This window comes from Delphinus delphis, chromosome 9 (assembly GCF_949987515.2).
Source record: "Delphinus delphis chromosome 9, mDelDel1.2, whole genome shotgun sequence".
Classification (NCBI taxonomy): Eukaryota; Metazoa; Chordata; class Mammalia; order Artiodactyla; family Delphinidae; genus Delphinus; species Delphinus delphis.
The window spans coordinates 48,256,834-48,276,517 of NC_082691.1; the positions used below are offsets into that span (position 1 = coordinate 48,256,834).

The 19,684-nt window shown below is 41.5% G+C and overlaps 1 protein-coding gene across 1 annotated transcript in view; it reads left to right on the forward strand.

The window, feature by feature from the left end:
* The window catches only part of SLC25A13 (solute carrier family 25 member 13), a 214,526-nt gene that overhangs the window by 125,557 nt on the left and 69,285 nt on the right, over positions 1-19,684 (forward strand). Inside the window, exons 6-11 of the mRNA XM_060020496.1 lie at positions 1,636-1,782; positions 4,043-4,181; positions 4,975-5,068; positions 5,289-5,373; positions 8,725-8,812; positions 9,294-9,452. Coding sequence (XP_059876479.1) covers positions 1,636-1,782; positions 4,043-4,181; positions 4,975-5,068; positions 5,289-5,373; positions 8,725-8,812; positions 9,294-9,452 — 712 coding nt within the window. The remainder of the gene's footprint in view (positions 1-1,635; positions 1,783-4,042; positions 4,182-4,974; positions 5,069-5,288; positions 5,374-8,724; positions 8,813-9,293; positions 9,453-19,684) is intronic.

Here is a 19,684-nt window from a genome sequence, read left to right on the forward strand (position 1 = left end):
TTATGGCCTTTACAAGATACCCCCATGAGTATATTCACTAAGCAGTTAGAAATTCTGGCGCAGCAGATAGGAGTGAGAGGCTTGGATCTGGGAGTCAAGCCTTATAAGAAATCTCATAAGAAGACCTAGCGGGGGAGGTCTTTGCCTAGGAGAGTTGAGTGAGAAGACCTGAGGACAGAGGGCTGACACGTGCCTCCTATTTAAGGAGCGAGTGGAAGAAATACTAGAAAGATGAGGGTCCCAGACGAGAGTTCCAGGCCGGATCAACACTGGCAGATGCTATAACCGAGAAGAGGCTTTTGAATAGGATAAGAACTCTGATTCTTATTATTGTTTTGTCTTTAAAAATGTTTTATTGTAGACACTTTCAAACCCCATAAAAGTAAGGATAAAGATATGATGACCCACTGTGTTCCCACTATACAGCTTCAATTATTATCAATATAGTCTTCCTTTATCTCCCCACCTCTCTGTGGGAAGAGAAGGGAGATAGGGTACATCAAGGCATTTTCAGATTCATGTCATTTCTCCCACACTTTAGTTTGCACTACTTCATGAGGACAGTTAGTTTTCATAAAACTGTAAGTCATTATCTCACCAAAGTTAAAAAAAAAAAAAGTTAATTCCTCAGTATCATCTAATAAAACTTTTAAATTTAAATAATTTAAAGTCCCTGAAAGCCACATCCGGGATGCCTTTTAATTTCATAGACATTAGATCTCACTCTAAGGGCCCATTTGGGCAATGGACAGAGTGTCTTGAGGAAGAGAATATAATACTCTCTGCAGAAGGGATGCTTCTCCTACATAGCACATGATGGGTTTTGACGGGAGACCGTGTTTTATTTTTTGATACACTTATCCCCTGAGAATAGCAATAGAAATCTAAGGTTGGGCTTCCTGTCCTTAGATCATATGAATTAAAACACATATCCAATGGCACTGCCACAGTTTTGCCACCTCTGATGCATGTACCATCCAGTCCCTAATTCTAGAGTATTGGTCCTCAATCGGGACATATGGTCCTCTCTGGAGACATTTTTGATTGCCATGGCCTTGCGGAAAAGGGGCTACCAGCATCCAGTGGAAAGAGGGTAGGGATGCATAGGACAGCCTCCATAACAAAGGCTTAACCTACCCCAAATACCAACAGTGTCGAGGAATGGCATATTCCTGAGCAGAGCCACCCTTTTCAATCTGCTGTTACATCACATGTGTGTGAACCAAGTTACCGTTAAACATTTTTCTCTGTTCTTTGGAGAGAGGTTAATGTCCCTGTAGGTGTTTTTCCTTTGATCATCTGCGTCCCCTAAGCAAGGTTTGTCCAGACCTTTGAGCCTGCCAAGCTTCATTCTAGGTTTTATTTTCCTTGTGTCTTTGGACTAGAGCAGAACATGGAAGTGATTTGGTTTCTTTGGGTAAGAAATTGAAGGAATGTACTTTCTCAAGACATGTTCACCAGTCTGAACAAAGTTCTCTCTTTGGAAGGAGATAACTTGGGAGTGCTATTGAACAAGTGTGGGGCTTAGTAAATCAAGATATAATGTATATATTTCTTCACTCCGATTTGAAATTGAGCAGTCATTGGTAGTAAATGGGAAACATAAATGAAGTACTTCACCTTCTTTGTTTGCAGGAAATACAATTGGAGCATGCGAAGCAAGCCTTTGTTCAAAGGGACAATGCCAGGACTGGAAAGGTCACAGCCATTGACTTCCGAGACATCATGGTCACCATCCGCCCTCATGTCTTGACACCTTTTGTAGAAGAATGTCTTGTAGCTGTAAGTTGTTTTTTAATTTCTATTGGAGTATAGTTAATTTACAATGTTGTGTTTGTTTCAGGTGTGTAGCAAAGTGAATCAGTTACACATATATCCACTCTTTTTTAGATTCTTTTCCCACATAGGTCATTACAAAGTACTGAGTAGAGTTCCCTGTGTTATACAGTAGGTCCTTATTACTTATCTATTTTATATATAGTAGCGTGTATATGTCAATTCCAATCTCCCAATTTATCCCTCCTCCTAGGTTGTAACTTGCCATAATGAAATAGCTTATTCTACCTGGTGTAAGCTCAGTAAATAAGGGATTGTAAGAGCAGATCTTACAGATTATGTTTAAACACTAACATTTTTTTATTTTCTTAGTGATATTGCATCCATTACCAAACTTACAGAGAGTGCTTTGCCAGTTTTAGTGGGTAGGTTAACTTGTTACGTGGATGATATGGACTATCTTAAAGAAATGTATTAACTGGCTTTTTTAAAAAGGAAAAACAGACATATAATCGCATATTAATTTGCTTTATATTTTGAGGTATGTCAAATGCTGATCTTTGCTTTTACCTGTTCTCCAAGGCAAAGTGGTTTTTGTAAGCAGGTAGTGCGCATAGATATGTTTGAGGTGTCAGCAGAACAGGAACTCTAACCCTTGGATTCACTCATTCATTCAGCATGTGTGTGGAGGCGACACTGGCACATGCAGTGGGCGGAGCCTTGCTGTCCTGTGTCGTGGAGCTTCCCTCCTAGTGGATGTCCAGCCACTCTGCTCCTTCATGGACCCTGAGGGTGTCCTGGAACATTCTGTGGTGGTGGTTCCCAAGCCTTGGTCACGGAGCTTAAGAATCATCAGGGATAGTTATTAAAAGTGCGGATTCTGGGCTTCCCTGGTGGTGCAGTGGTTGAGAGTCCACCTGCCAATGCAGGGGACACGGGTTCGTGCCCCGGTCCGGGAAGATCCCACATGCCGCGGAGCGGCTGGGCCCGTGAGCCATGGCCGCTGAGCCTCTGCGTCCGGAGCCTGTGCTCCCCAACGGGAGAGGCCACAACAGTGAGAGGCCCGCGTAACGCAAGGAAAAAAAAAAAAAAAAGTGCGGATTCTGAGGTCTCTTCCAAGCCTACCCATTCACCATCCACAGGTGGTAAGGTCCTAGAATCTAATTTCTGAGGCTTCCTAGGCAATTGTGATGATCCCCCAGATTTGGGACCCTTATGCAATGGTAACTCTTCCTTTGTTAATCCCAGGGAGAGGACTTTTTGAGTGTTTTCACCATCACCTGAGTTTGCCCCAGTGCTTACCATAAGGGGAGCTTTTCATTTTTCCTCTTTTTCTTTCTGGTCTCTCTCTTTGGAGATGCGGTGATCTGACAAGGCCTTTTCCACTCCGGCACTGTGTTAATCTCGCTCCTTTTCTTGGCCCCCCCTTCGCTATCCCAGCTCTCACATCAGCTATTTCAAACAAGTAGTAAGTGAAGATTTATGTGGTTGTTACCTTATAAAGAAGTGCTTTCCTAATAAAAATATTTTGCCTTGTTAGGGAAGGCAAGATATTTGAAACCTCAAACTGAAGTTCCATTCATAATGGACATGCTGTTTTCCTTGTCCCCGTGAAGAATTATGGTTTCTTACAAATTCTGATTATCAGAATTCTGACCAGTCTTAACCCTCATCAAAGCGTATGACATCTCATAATTTTACCATAATATGCTTGTTTGCTAGAAATCCTACCAATATAAAGTCTGTACTTAATGCTGATTTATTACTACTTATAAGTAACATGACAAATCATGATACTAATGTTAGATTGACCAGTTTTCTTAGTATGTTTGTGTTGGTATAATAGAGTTTTGCATGTATAAGTATACACATGTGTGCATGTGTATAATAGAATTTTGCATGTCTAAGCTTTTAAGGATTGCTCATTAGATGAAATAAACAAACTTATAAAACATTTCCAATTGAAATTTGAACTCTGTAAATTACTACTGGTTCTGTTGTTATAATCCTACACATGTATTTAGTTTTCTAGGACTTTGTGGAGAGTACAAGTTCTGGTCATGATTAGTTGCAGTTACTTCTAAAAATCATTTATAGCTTTTTTTTAATGTGAAAGAAAAATGCTTATAAACATTTCTTTCTATACATGCTTTCTTGATTACTGCCAAAACTAGCATTTGATGTACATACTTCTGAATCTTCTTCATTCTATAAATGCTTTGTTTATTTTTCTTCTCCCCCCCCCCTTATTTTCAACTTATTTGAGGCTGCTGGAGGTACCACGTCCCATCAAGTTAGTTTCTCCTATTTTAATGGATTTAATTCACTCCTTAACAACATGGAACTCATTAGAAAGATCTACAGCACTCTGGCTGGCAACAGGAAAGATGTAGAGGTGACTAAGGGTAAGTGAGAATCTGAATTCTTGCCTGCAACTATCTTGGTGAGTTATTATTAGGGTAAAGAAGACAACTAGGAGTTTATGTTATAAATTTTTCTGTCCCACTGACACATATTAACCATATGGTACATGTGTGTTCTCCACCCTTAGATCAGACAAAACAATCTTCAGCACATTTTAAATAAACCCAAGACGGTCTTTGAATGGGGGAACCATGTAAAGTTTCTTAAATGTTTTCAAATCTTACTAAAACCTGAGCTAAATTGGCATCCTCTAAAGTGACCTTCAAAAGTACACAAGGAATTCCATAAACTTACACTGCTGACAGTGTGTGTTGATTGACTATCTCTGATCAAGATATCAGCAAAAAAAAAAAAAAAAAAAAAAAAAAAAGATATCAGCATTTTAATGAGATTTTTTTTTTTTTAAACAGAGAATTCCCTTCGGAATTCCACAGCTTCATTAATATTACGTCCTGGGACCTATGCATATTGAGTTTCATATCTCCTTCCTGGTTTTCCCTGACCCGCAATTTGAATGGCTTCCTGTGTCATTTATTCAAAGCCTTTGGATGACACCAAGCTTTTAGAGTCAATATTAGAGAAACTATTCTGTACACTTTTTCCAGATAAAGGAAAGAACTGCAAAAATTCTTACCCTGTTTGGATTGACTTGAATTCTATGACTGTTAATAATAAAGTTTGGTGATGTTCGCTCATTCCTGTGCCTTGAGTTAATGCTGCATTTAGCGGCTATTCCTTCTTGAATCTTTCCCTTTTAACTCTTTTTCCATGCAGAGGAGTTTGTTCTGGCAGCTCAGAAATTTGGTCAGGTTACACCCATGGAAGTTGACATCTTGTTTCAGTTAGCAGATTTATATGAGCCACGGGGGTAAGTTGCTCTTTTTTTTTTTTTTTTTTTTTTTAATTAGCTTAATAAAGGGAGGTTAGGAGGTGGGGTAGGAGGACCGCAGCAAACCTGGAGAAAAAGAAGCCATATTAAAGATGACTCTGAAATATGGGAAACAAGAAAAGAAACGTTTTAAAATTCCATAATGTAAATTTTAATAAATTTGTATTTTGTTGTTGCTTGTGCTCGCTTTTCCCTCTAGACGTATGACGTTAGCCGACATTGAACGGATCGCTCCTCTGGAAGAGGGAACTCTGCCCTTCAACTTGGCCGAGGCCCAGAGGCAGGTGGGTAAAAGGGAGCACACTTTCTTCCTGGTGTTTCTTTGATAGGGTCACCCAACCCCTTTTCACGTGCAGTTGCCTTTTGGACACTGGTCTCTGACCTACCATTTCTTTGTTTTGCACCAAAAATCCAGACCATTTCAAAAGACTGGAAAGAGAAATTACTTAGAGATATTCTGAGAAACAGATAATTGGCATTTGCTTTTCCTGTGAAAGATGGGGTGATTTCTTAACCGCCTTAGAAGCCTAACCCTTCCAAAAGAGGCAGAAGATCTTCTTCCCTCAATCTTGTGCTGGGAGAGGTGGGACTGGAGTCCCGTTTTGGTGTCACCGTCCCAGCGTCGTGTTGTGAAATGAAAGCTGGGCTCTGCCCCACAGAGAGGTACTTCATCAGGGCATCGCCCAACTGCCATGCCTGCCGGTTTTCTGAATATCAAAATGAGATAATTTTGTTTAGTCTGGAGTCATAGTTTGAAGGCTTTTAGACCTATTTTCTTTGTGAAAGGACTCATAAGTTATGTGGAAACAATTTGAGGAATGCTAAATTTTATTTTATGGTTAACAGAAACCAACCTCTTGAATTTGTGGAAGTCAGAAACCGAAGACCTGGGACCTCTTACATTTAACTCTTACTCGGCTTTCTATAGGTCAGGGTTATAGAATAAAAGCCTCCAGAGCATGTGTTGTGCTTACATGGTGTTTGTAAAATAAATCCGCTCACAGACGAGCATCGTTTTAGAAAAATACCTCCTTTAAGGCAAAGCCATCTCCGAATCCTGTGAGACTTAACAGTTTTTGGCTGGGAGCTCCGGGTCTGTACAGAGACGCCAGTTTGACCACAATGGGTTGATGCGGGCTGCATTTTTAGGACGGGCAGGCCTCGGGCCAGGACGCCCTCCTTTCAGCTCTTTCCCACCCGATGGCAGCGGCAGGTTTTGTGTGCAGCGTGTAACTCAGAACGGTGGGTGTGCACTCAGTAAACCGTAACTAGGCACCTCTGGAAAACCAGCTGGCTGCCGTTAAAAGAGGAAGCCGATTTCCCTGAGTGCAGGAGAGAGAACTGTATAATCACGTGCAGAGGTGGAAGCAGCTCCGCTCTCCCCCGCTTTGATTTTTAAACACTGCTTACCAGATGATGATCTCTTCGTCTCTGTGCTACTATCTCCTGTAGAAATTTGGGGATTAAGAAAAAGGAGAGAATTTTTTTTTTTTTTTTTTTTAAAAGATTCCTCCTGTTCTCCAGCTGGCAGTGGTATCCCACAAGTTTTCCTCTACGCACTCTGCAGCTTTTGAGAGTTTCAGATGATGGGTGCTTGTGGATCCTGGCCATGAAAGGGTTAGATGAGATTGATGAGATTTATAGGAGGAAATGATTGGCTGCTGCTTAGAGGTTTAGAGCAATTCACTGGGGGCTTGCCTGGAATATTCTTTACTATGTGAACCCCAGTGGGCCTGACAACATCGACACTCTCAAGCAATGGAGGTCATCTACCTGGTAGGCTAGGTGCCAACATTTATCCTCCACAGAGTGCAGGAGGAGGAGTCTGTCTTGTGTCGTTTTGTGAGCACACCACATTTCTAGCTTTAGAAAAGTTAAATGAAAGTCTGGGATTTCATTTATTTTGTCTTTGGATGAGTTAGAGATAGTGGTAGGTTCCTCTCCCCACCAACCTATTATTTTCAAAGTATTTTCACTCACTGTTTTGATGCCAGCACCTTTCTAAGTAGTGCATATTTATATCCGTGTAAATAAAACAGTGCCTTTCCAACGGATGCTTCTGTCAAAATGAAGTTACTATGGTTAACAGATATAGATGGAAATCATCCATCTATACGGAGATAGCGTTGGATGCACCCCGTGGAATCTGCAGAAGAGATGTTTTACTTTCTTAAAGATGAATATTTCTATGTAAAGCTGTTTTCAGTTAAATAACTTTGAAGGAGATTCCAAATTATCTCATTGGATTAGAATTGTGCTACATTGACAGCAACTAAAACTCAGTGGGTTGATAGCTGGGATTGGTCATTATTTTCATTGTTCACTGATCTTAATTATCGTGGCTTTTGAAAAAACAAGTGTTACTGAATGTATTTATTCATTCAACAGGTATTTATTAAGCACCAGCTACATGCCACCCTCATGTGACAGCTCTGTGTGACATAAAATTGCTATTTTATTTATGTAGACAGAGAATGGAAATACTCTGAAATGTTCTGGCATCAAAAACACTGTAAGAATAATAGGTCAAAAGAACAATCATAATACAACAACTGACTGGCCTGAAGTATGAATTTAGAAAAGATGGACAAAAAAGGGGAGAAAGTATCAAATCACCTGTAGTACAACCACCTAGTTGTAGCCACTGTAAACATTTGGATACCTCTGGGTGATGAGATAGCCAAAATGTTAGTGTTATTATTATATGCATATACATACCAAAATAACTTTTTAAAAAATAGCATATTCACACACAGTCTTTAACACTGGTTTTAAAAGATTATCATGAAACATTTCAAGCATTTTAAAAGGTAAAGAAAATCATACCATGAATACCTGTCTACTCACCATATTCTTTTTAGCCTGTTTTTGCTTCATTATACCTTATGAACACTTTTTCTGAGCATCAAATATCTTTTACAATATTGCTTTTTAATGACATACAATTTTGTTTTAAAGCTATAGCATTATTTTTAACCAGTCCTCCATTATTGGACATTTAGGTATTCTCAGAGTTTTTGCTCTTAAAACAGTACTGCTTTTTAATATTCTTGTAGCTTGATCCTTGTTTATATATATGATTATTTTCTAGCCTAGCTTTTTATAAGTAGAATTGCAGGGTCAAAGTTCAGGTACATTTTAAGGGTTTGGGTGTGTATTGCCAAGTTTCCCTTCAGTTTATGCTCGATTAAATGGCAGATTTGAGAAGCTCTGTTTTTTTATCATCTCTTACCAGGTTGGATATTGCCATTAAACAAACAAACAAAAAAACCCCAAACCTACCAATTTGACAATTTGATTGATGAAGAATGATATCTCATTAATGTTTTTAAATTTGTATCTCTTTGATCACTAATGAGAATTGAACATTTGAAAATGGGTTCATATTCATAACATTTTGGGGGCACATAACAGCTTTTATTATATTCAAACTTGATTTTAAAAATTAATAGCAATAATTACTTTTTATTAATAAGAACTTACAAAATCTAATCATACTTTCCTCTTTGACATTTTAGTTGTATCATGAGTTTAGAACCCAGTTGTAACTTTTAAAAAATAGTATGTGCTCATTTTTGTTCTGTCTTCCTTTCTGTCTCCTGTTTTCTCACTCTGCAATTCCTGTGCGTGCAAAGAAGAAGGCCTCAGTCGATTCATCTCGACCAATTCTCCTACAAGTTGCAGAGTCGGCCTACAGGTTTGGTCTGGGTTCTGTTGCTGGAGGTGAGTCATGGATGAGTGCAAATTTTTCATTTTTGTTATTCCTCTTTTTCCTCTGATTTTCCACCTTGAAATACAGAAGGACAAAGCCTCCTCTGGTCTTTCCCTGAGCTAGTTACCAGTCTGTATCTGTGTGATAGGATAATAGCAAAGGGAACTTTTTCCTCATACCTACATCTGATCAGGGACTTAGAAGTGACTTTATTCTCTTATTTATCTGCAGACAGGCTTTCTAGAGACGGGTTAATAATGAGGTTAGGCTGTAGTGATGTGCATTTTAAAATTTGAAGTGTCTGTGATATCCTTTTATTGGGAGAGACTTGAATGAAAATCCAGTTATTTATTAAGGGTGTAGAGAGTTTTAAAACTTGTATATACAAAATTTGTTTTTTTCTTCCATCCACATCTTCTCTTTGATGTTAACCAACTCCCCCTTTCCTCTGACCTTAATTTCTTCTGAAATATTGTTATTCCTTGATTTTAGCTGTTGGAGCCACTGCTGTGTACCCTATCGATCTGGTAAAAACTCGAATGCAGAACCAGCGATCCACTGGCTCTTTTGTGGGAGAACTTATGTATAAAAACAGCTTGGACTGTTTTAAGAAAGTGCTACGCTATGAAGGCTTCTTTGGACTGTATAGAGGTTAGTGCCATGTGCTAAATTCATGAAAGGGGAAATAGTAGTCAGAGGTTTGGTTTTTCCATCTGAATGCCTGAAATGTATTAGAGAGACTGTGTTAAAATGGAAATACAGCAGATTCTCAATTATCCATGCTAATGGGCGTAGGCTGGAGGCATCTAGGGCATGGCTAATCAAAACAGCCCATAATCTGAAAGCCATTTATATTGCTCTGCCATATGTTTTATTTCTTAAAAGTAATTATTTTCATAACCATCTCTAGTGAGTTTTTAAAAGGCTTGTATTGTTTGTGTTCTTGAACTAACTCTACTCACCACCTAACAGGGAAAGGCAGCTGGGGGACAGGACAGAGCCTACTTGGGACTAATGATTCTCCTCGAATATTCCACAAAAATGTCTATCAGGCCAGTACCCAGGGGTTCAGTGCAGCGCTCGTTCCTTGACTGTCTCTTTCTGAGTTAAGGTTGCCCCTTTCCCTTCCTCTGACTCTGAACCCAATGAAGTTAATTCACATACCACTCTAGCCAGGCAGTCCTTCTCTATCCAGCTGCTTCTGTAATCACCTAAGGCTCATTAATCAACAAGAACAGTAGCAAGAAGTATGTCATCACAAATGGAAAGGATCCCACAGACCCTGACTGCTTGCCCACCGGCACTGGCCTAAAGGACATGACTTAACTTCCCAGCCACTCCCTCTGTGATTGCCTTCTACAGAGAGAAGAGAAGTAACTGTATTTGCATCAGCTAAAATCCAGTATCGTGAGGCAGTTCCAGCTAAGCCACTTTGCCATATGGCGACTGCAAAGCTGACGGGGTCTTCCCTCCCTTCCCCTACCAGGAGATAGTATTTAGTACTCTGCAGAGACAGACCTTGAAGCCGTGTAAGCAGCCGTGTGAGCCCATGCCTCTAGGCCTCTTCTGCCATCTGCTGATTCTAGTCTTCCTCTTAAGCACCCAAGTTAAAAATAAAACAACAACAAAGACCCCTCTTGAAATCTCTCACCTTAGCAATGAGGAGGTTTCAAACCCCAGAGAAGTTCCATTTTGCAGGTTCTTTTGTGTAGGGAGATAACCTCCATCAAAGGCCTTTTGATCTTTCCTCTGCCCTCTTTCCCTCACCCCCTGCGTCTTCTCACAATTGGGAAGGTCTTTGACCCCAGGTGATTGATGATGACCCTTACAGGGTCACTGCCTTTCATTTGAAATACTTTTCCCTCCTGGTGACAACAAACCTCGCAAGTGAAATGTCTCCCGAAATGTCTCCCCGAGCAGTACAAGGTTAATGTCACACAGTGATTCAGGCAAAGGCTACTGCTACCTGTTCATGTGGGTTGTTTTCTGTGGGCAGAGCTTTGAGCCTCAAAGCGGACAAACGTCTCAGCCTTGGCATTGCTTCACACACTACTTTTATGGGCTTCCCTTGGTGTTGGATTAAATGTCAAGGGTGCCTTTAGAATTGTGAGACATAATGTTTGTCCTGCTGAATGCCTTTAACATGCTTGTTTTGACCTGATTTGTTTGAATTTTGAGTCCCTTCTCTTTCCTCTTTGACCACACCTGGTGGGTTTTGATTCTTGGTCGCATCTTGAATTCCTTCCTCAACCTATCCTTTTGACCCCATGGACAAAACAGCTTAAAGCGTACCTGAGTAGTGAGCTACTGTGGGCCGTCCGGTAAACCTCATGCTGTTTCAGTTATATCAGTGAGACTGGCAGAACTGGTTTTAACTCCTCAGGGATGGGGAGTAAGCCGGCCTGTCAGGCAGACGTGGAGGCTCCCTTTGAACACCAAAGAGGCAGCCCCTCATCCTTTTCCTGGTTTAGAAAGAGCCATTTATCTAACCTGTTTTGGGTGCCTGATCCCTAAGGCGTTCTCTTGTCAGAGGATGATAAGTAGAGTGTGAATATAAGATGATTAGTGCTAGGAGTCACCTGTGTTCATTTCTCCCTGACTTCTTATCTCTTCTAGTAGACAATTTTAGAGCAAAAGATGTGCTATAAAGCTTTGTTTAGTTTCTGTTTCGTAATTTGGATCTTGAGAGCACAGAGATTGGCAGTTTAGGCTTTTGAAAAAATGATATACGGTCTTGCTTCATAAATGAATTATTCCTATTCTTGATTGGTTGGGGACTAATTCCCTTTAGTGCCTTGCACATAGTCATTGATTAGTAATTGTGTGTAACTGTATATTTGTAAGTGCTTATCATTGGACAAGAGAGGGATCTGATGAAAACGGGAAACTATCATTAACAGCCAAAAATTATAATAGAAACAAAAAAGACCCCAACTATTTCTGAGAATCAGTATCCTAACCTTCGTGTAGAAGGTCAAGATATAAAACACCCAGCATGTGATTCTTTGACGATAAATTTCTTATTAAATGTAATTTTGTTTAAAATTTTAATATTCCAGGGGAAAACAGTTAAATTTTAATTCTGAGAATTTAGAATTGCTGCTGTTCACACTCCACCTAGCAATACTTGAGAAGGTGACAGAGTACATCTCTAATTTATAAACATGTTTCAAAATATTGAGCCTATTTTTTCCTGTTATGGAATTTTGCTTAACATGTAATTTTTCTGCATCAAGACATATATAATTGCTAATGTTTCCCGAAGAGTATAATTTGGGAATGTTGCATAAGTAAGTTTTCTCCCCTATTGTAAAGCTATCTTTATGTATATTTGGAGGAAAAGTTGGCAGTTGGCCCTGAAAGAAGGTGCTTGCAGCATGCATCCTTATTACAAGGTTAATGTAGCATCGCTCTCCCTCTCTTTTTTTTCTTTCTTACAACAAGAATACGGAACTCTAAAGGAAGCGGTTTTGTATTTAGAAATAGTTCCCTGTGGAGCTCTGAGAGCGAAGGCTCTTTTTGAAGAACTCATTCGGCGCGAGTTGTTTTCCTCTGTCCTTTCTCTGGCAGTTGCCAGCATCTGTGCGCGGTCCTGGAAGTTATCCCATCATAAGCAGGGACCACATTTGAATCACGGCCCCGTCATCAAAAGGTGACTGATAACAGCTATGGGGATTTTTAGCACTGTCTTCAGTTGATGCTGAGTCCTAGGTATTTTAGTGTTGTGAGTTGGTGAGGTCTTCTCTCCATGTTTCTGTGCAGCTCCCTGCTTCTTTGTCTCTCAGAGCCTCTTATCTTTGGGGGGTAAGTTTGGTTGTTAGACGTGATCCCCTTAGAAATCCTATGAGACTGACTCTGCAACCCTTCTCTATAATGCAGACTACTTTCTTTATAAGAAAATTATTGATTTTCCTAGGTTTTTCTGTAATTTTTGAAATTCAGACCCTTTAGGCTAAGTCTATCTGTATCACAGGAAATAACACCCAAGAAAATCCAGATCTCCCTGAAGTCACTTGTAAAAGTCTTCCTCTATTTCCTCCCCAGTCTCCAGATTGATTTAATGCACTCAGGTGTTTAAAATCCTTAATGAATTACCTGACAGCTCATTTGGTTTGAATGAACTACATGACCAAACGAGTCAGTTATTGGCTAGCTGTAGACTTGGCATATCAAAGAGAAACAATTGATTGGGTAATCATCCATAATTAAATGCTCTTAACGTTCCAGGAATAACTAATTTCTGCCTCTAAATTTTTGCTACACTCTCCTCTCTCAGATGCTTCAGGTAATGAGATGAGTACCCTTAGAAACTGGAAAATGTTATGGGGAGGGAGGACCACGGGGAGAAAGATGGATTCAGGAGAAATACTTCCTAAAGGAAGGTTTTAGTTTTTATTTCTGTTCATGGGAAAAAAAGAAAATCTGCCAGAAAGGGAAATTAGATCACTTTGTGAATTAAACTTAATTTGGAGTACTACTTAGTCTTTGAGGCAGTTGGCAAAAAAAAAAAGAAAAAAAAATTTTTTTTTTTTTAATCAGCCCATTGACCAGGCTTGCAGAGTTTTAAATGTGTCTATTTCGGGTTGTCTGCGTGATGCAAAAGCAGTCGTCTTCCATCCTGGAATGTTCTCAAGGTGACATCTAGAGGATATTGTGGTGATATCTCAGGAAGTTTTGTCAGATAGCTAGTTTAAGCTATGTCTCTTGGGTGGTTAATGGTTCTGTAGAAGGCAGTATCCAAATTATGTGGATCCACAATGAGATTCCTTCTTGCTTAATTCTTGTAGATAAAAATAAGTTTAAAAATTCTATCACCAAAATAGAGCAATTGGAGGTTGTACAGGTCTATTTTGCATAACTTAAGAAGCCATGCATCTTGGCACAAACCACAGTGAATCTGTACACTTCACTGAGTCATGGTGTCCATTCGTGTCCACCAAAGCTTCTAATGAGTGCACAATGGTTTGGTTTGAGTCGTATTTTCTTGGCCATTTCTGCACATTTTCATTTAGGGTGTTAAGCTGTGAGTAGATCAAAAAGCAGATACTTGGTTATAGAAAATCAAGTGAAAATGAGCAAAAGACTTGGACAGTTCCTGAGCTGGGTAATCAAATCTCCAGAAATCTCCCGTGAGCACAAAGCATTAAAAGGGGAGACTGAGGTGACACAGACTTGGAACTAAAGTGGGTGGGAGTATTGTCAGAGGCTTGAGAGGGCCGAATGAGAACAGTGATGAGCTTAGAAAATTGGGAAAGATGGAACTAGACGTAACCTGGAGAAGAGAAGATTAATTAGTGAACGAATTAGTTCTAGACCTCAAGAATGATCATTTATTACCAGCTACTGCCAATGCTGAGACTGAGACAAGGGAAATAGATTAAATCTCAGCAGCAAGGAAATTTAGATAGAAGAGAAGATAACCAAGACCCTGAAAGTTGCCATATACCAGAGTGAAAACCTGAAGGAGGAGAGGGTATGATTCTTCTTCCCAATGACCTTCACTTCTAGAAATCCTCCAAATAGAGGAGTCACAGGAACCAAGGTTTTTCTAGACCATAACAGTATCATTCCGTCATGCTTTAACAATCAGTCTCCCAAAGGCATCTCCTGAGCCATAGCTAAAATAATAGATGGTTCTTGACATTTTGAGCAAAAATATTTAACCCAGATAAACAAGCATTTAAATCTTAATATCTGCTATGCCCCCAGCTCCACTGTACGCTCAGCTTGGAGTGATATCCTGAGAGCTGGTGGAAAACTGGATAGTAATGAGGGCCATGAAAGGGGATAGTGTAGTTGGGAGAGGAGGGGCGTGCCTCGTGCTTGGGGGCTGTGTGAGTCAAAAGCAGACAGACACAGGGGAGGGGCGGGGCGGGGAGGGGGGTGGGGGGAGAAGAAAGCTTGAACAAGTGAAGAGAGAAGGCCGTGGAAATAGGAGCAGGAAGAAAAGCTGTGAGGCAGGGCACACAGAGTGCTGATAGCTCCAGAATGAAGGTTAATCTGATGTTGAAAGCAAGGAGGGCTCTCTGGGAAGATGGGGACAAGCGTAGGGGCCTCCACGGTGAGGTCAGGAGGCTAAGAATTTAACATCGGAGGGGTTGCCTCTGGGTTGAAACTAGATAACATAGAAAAGTGCTAGATGTGGTTTCAGCTACAGCAGTAAGAGTATTTTATGCATTAATATCCCCTACCAAGCTCTACTGCCTGTCTCTGCCCTGGATGCCTTGGATGCTGTCTTACGTGCTTTAAGCTACCTTTCTCAGGGCTGGGCTGGCCACTCTTGAACTTGTTTTCTGTCTGACCTGAGACAGAAATGCTGCTTGAATGATGGGTTTCTCCCTTGCTGTGGCCCGACATCATCTGTGCCCCTCCGTGTCTTGTCCAGTGTGGTCTGTTGGGACAGCTGCCGCATGGCGGTTACAGTTGTTTGTGGACCCTCAGCCCGGCTTCTGACCCGCTGCTTTCTCTGAGCCTCGTTCCCCAGTTGAGCCCTGACTCCCACTTGTCCACCAGGTTATAGTCTGCAGCTCAGCTCTGCAGGTCAGTGCCTTCTCCTGTGAGAGCCTCATATTCTCTGGAGAGAGAGACGTGGAGGCAGATGTACGTGCCCACCACATAGCCGCCCTCCTCTTACTGTGTGAAAGGGCCCAGCCCTGCAGCCTGCTAGCCCAGCGTGAGCCGGCTCCCAGAGAAAAGTTTCAGAACATTCTGGGCTGGAAAGAAATGCCTTTTTTGGCGCCATAAATCCACTAGAGTGCACAGGAAAAAGCTGAGCATTCCAGGGCCGAAGAGCCCTGCTTTGGGAGGCATCACGGACCCGAATTCAACTCAGTGCCACAACACGGTCACCAAATGGTGAGGGACTTGGGAGAAGCTGCTTAGTCTCTCTAGAGCCCAGTTTCCATGGAAGAAGGGGAGGATAGTGATGCTGATGAAGGTGAAGAACAAAAAGACACCTCTGTAGTACTTACTATGTGCTTGGCACTCTCCTGAGGGTTTTGTGTATATTAACTTGTTTCATCTTCGAAACTACCCCATGCACATGGTACTGTGTTTATCCCTATTTTACAGATGTGGAAACTAAGGTACAGAGAGGTTGGGTAACTTAACCACAATTACCCAGCTACTAAATAACAGTCAAAGTTCAAACCCAGCAGCCTGGCTCCAGACTCCATGCTCTTAAATCGCCCGGCTCTTCTACTCCTCAGGAGAAATTACATGGTAAAAAGTTGCTTATCATCAGAGGTTGAGAACTGTTTTAGTTCTTAACTGAAACATTTTATTTTAGCTTGAAAACATAGTTGAAGGTGTGGTGTTATGTCTGTACTGCTTCCTTATCTTTGCCTAAAGTAAGCGGTGCTGCTAGACACTGTCAGACCGCGTGTGCCCTCGCTGCTTGGCGACGGCTCTTCTAAGGATGGGCATAATGCCATGGCAAACAGCACTGTACTCCTAACCTACTTCCCTAGTTCCCATACTGCCATAGTCACCTAATTCCGGGCTGGGAGCGTTATTCAGGATGAATTGCCTCTTGTAAGCAAGAGGATAATCAAGAGTATGCCTTGAACAAATAGGTAGAAAGAAACTTTCATCACCTGTTTTGAATACATAATATAGGTTGTGAACAGTGTCTGGCTCCTTGTATACATTTAGTGATATCATTATCATAATAAACCGATGAGTCGTAATTGGCATCCTTGGTTTACTAATGAGGAACTTCGAGTTCAAAGAATAATGTCCCCAAGATCACTCAGCACAAAAGAGGTGCAGACCTAGGATTCCCGCCCAGGTCTGTCTACCTCCGTGGCCCGTGCTCCAAGCCATTCATTTTGCTGCCGAGCCACTGGAAACAAATAGCTTTAATTAGGCCAGCATTATTAATGAGTCTCTTTCGTAGTCCCTTCTAACTCTGAGATTCTAGAATTATATTTCTAAAAACGTAGTAGCCCTCTGATCAGCACACTGCTCTCGGGAACTTCCTTTTGGGGGTTCTGTGTGAAGCCTACAGTGGAGGTTCGTGGTATGGGCTTAGTTCCCACACCTCCAGCTCAGTGCTTTCTCATTGGGTTGCATGAAGGTTGGGAATCAGAGGGGATAGTGTGATTTATATCTCAACCCCATGAAATCTCAAGACAAAATACTGTATTAATATTGTACCCTGTAAATCTTTTCTCGCATTAGCAGCCTTCTGGTGAAGTTTGCCAAGGAAGCATTGCCATATGTGCTGATGGAGCTGAACTAAAATGAGAAGATTAGAAAACTAACCACACTAATAAATTTCATTTGAGGCAGTTGGAAAACAGACTGCTGTTTTGACAAGTTAGAAACAACACGCACATCCATTCTCTGTTTCTAATGGTTAAAATGAATTTCCAGAATCCAACAGAAACATCTTGTATTAGAAGCCTAATTTTTCTGCTGAGTTACCCAGACGTCAAACATACATGTGCTTTAAACTCCAGTGTGATGGCGTTGAAGTGTCTTCACCAGACTGGCTGTTTTAAGGCATTACCGGGCCACACTACCCTTCCTCCCTCTGAGGTCAAGGAACCAGGAGGTTTATTGAAATTCCCACCTCTCTGACTTTCCTTGTCCTGCAGGTCAGGGCCCCTCCCCTCCCAACGGGCACTTGCCCACAACTAATGGTGTCAAGGCCCACATCTCTCCTGGCTCTCAGATTGTCATCCACAGCTACCCTTTGCTCCCTAGTTTGCCAGGGTTGTCACCACAAGAATGGTACTTAGCCAGTACCTCACTGAGTGCCAGCATCTGGCCCAGGTCTTAGGAATGGATTTGTACTTTGGTTTTGTTCTTACTGGGTTGAAGTTACTCACTTAATACAGTGGAACTCAGGGCCTTAGATTAAATTACTTTAACCTCCTAATTACTCTTCGTGCCTTGGGTCTCTGCCCTTACCGTCTGTCCTTCACCTGCCTCCAGAACTTTTTACTTTTTGAACTTGACTCTTTAAAAGTCACCCCATGTGTCTACAGAATTTTTTCCAACCCCCTTAGTGTGGCCTGGGGAGAAGCAGTGCAGTATACCGGCCAGGAGCGCCCCCTTAGAGCCAGACCACCTAGGGTGGAACCCCACTGCCCCACCTAACAGCTGAGCAACCTTGGACGGGCTCGGAGAAGTCTGCCTCAGTTCCTCATCTGTTGATGGGATAAAAATAACATGTGCTGAGTTATTGTTATTGACTACTTGTGGTAGATTGGTACTTGTGGTAGATTACATGTGTTGATTCATAAAGCGCATAGAGAGGTGCCTGGCATGCACTGGCTGTTGTCCTTATCGCCGCTACCATTGTTTATTACAATGTCAGTGATCTCACCACAGCCTCCAGTGACCTCGCCCTCACCCTGACTGTGCCACGGTCTTGAGAAATGTTGGTGCCTTTTCACGCTCTGTCCCCTCTGCCTGGATCACCTTGCCCTCTGTTCTACTCATGTCTCTCTTCTCCAGTGAACCTCTGCTTATCCTTAAAGAATCAAGTTAAGTATCTCTTCTTCTTTGATGCTTTTCTCCCTCCTGCAGGCAGAATAACTGGTTCTCTCCACTGTGTTCCCATAGTACTTTGGTGCCCCGGGGCTGTGATACTCAGCACTCTGTTTCTAGGTGGTGTGTCTCCTTTCTGGCACACAGAGACACCTAGGGCTCCCTTTTCTTCTGAACTGACACCGGCTCCAGGGGATGCCACAGACCTTACTATGTTCATCCCAGTTTCTTCCAGTACCAGGCACAGAAAGCATTTGGTAAATGTTTGCTGAACAAATAAATATTTGCTGCCCTATATATAGTCTTAAAAGCAGGGTTTTCTCTATTGTTTTGTTTTGCTCTCTGCTGTTCACAGTGCATTACTAAATTTATAGTGAGAAATACAAAACTCGATAGCTTAAAAGCCTGGCTGAAGTGGTTGCATCTAACGCTGTAGTCACTTGGCTCTGTGGGCTGTTTTTTATTAGTCATTTAAAAACACCATCACAAAGCAGCTCATGCAGCTCAATAACAAGAAAACAAACAACCCAATCCAAAAATGGGCAGAAGACCTAAATAGACATTTCTCCAAAGAAGATATACAGACTGCCAACAAACACATGAAAGAATGCTCAACATCATTAATCATTAGAGAAATGCAAATCAAAACTACAATGAGATATCATCTCACACCAGTCAGAATGGCCATCATCAAAAAATCTAGAAACAATAAATGCTGGAGAGGGTGTGGAGAAAAGGGAACACTCTTGCACTGCTGGTGGGAATGTGAATTGGTTCAGCCACTATGGAGAACAGTATGGAGGTTCCTTAAAAAACTACAAATAGAACTACCATATGACCCAGCAATCCCACTACTGGGCATATACCCTGAGAAAACCAAAATTCAAAAAGAGTCATGTACCAAAATGTTCATTGCAGCTCTATTTACAATAGCCCGGAGATGGAAACAACCTAAGTGCCCATCATCGGATGAATGGATAAAGAAGATGTGGCACATATATACAATGGAATATTACTCAGCCATAAAAAGAAACGAAATTGAGCTATTTGTAATGAGGTGGATAGACCTAGAGTCTGTCATACAGAGTGAAGTAAGTCAGAAAGAAAAAGACAAATACCGTATGCTAACACATATATATGGAATTTAAGAAAAAAATGTCATGAAGAACCTAGGGGTAAAGCAGGAATAAAGACGCAGACCTCTTAGAGAACGGACTTGAGGTTATGGGGAGGGGGAAGGGTGAGCTGTGACAGGGCGAGAGAGAGTCATGGGCATATACACAGTAACAAACGCAGTAAGGTAGATAGCTAGTGGGAAGCAGCCGCATGGCACAGGGATATTGGCTCGGTGCTTTGTGACAGCCTGGAGGGGTGGGATGGGGAGG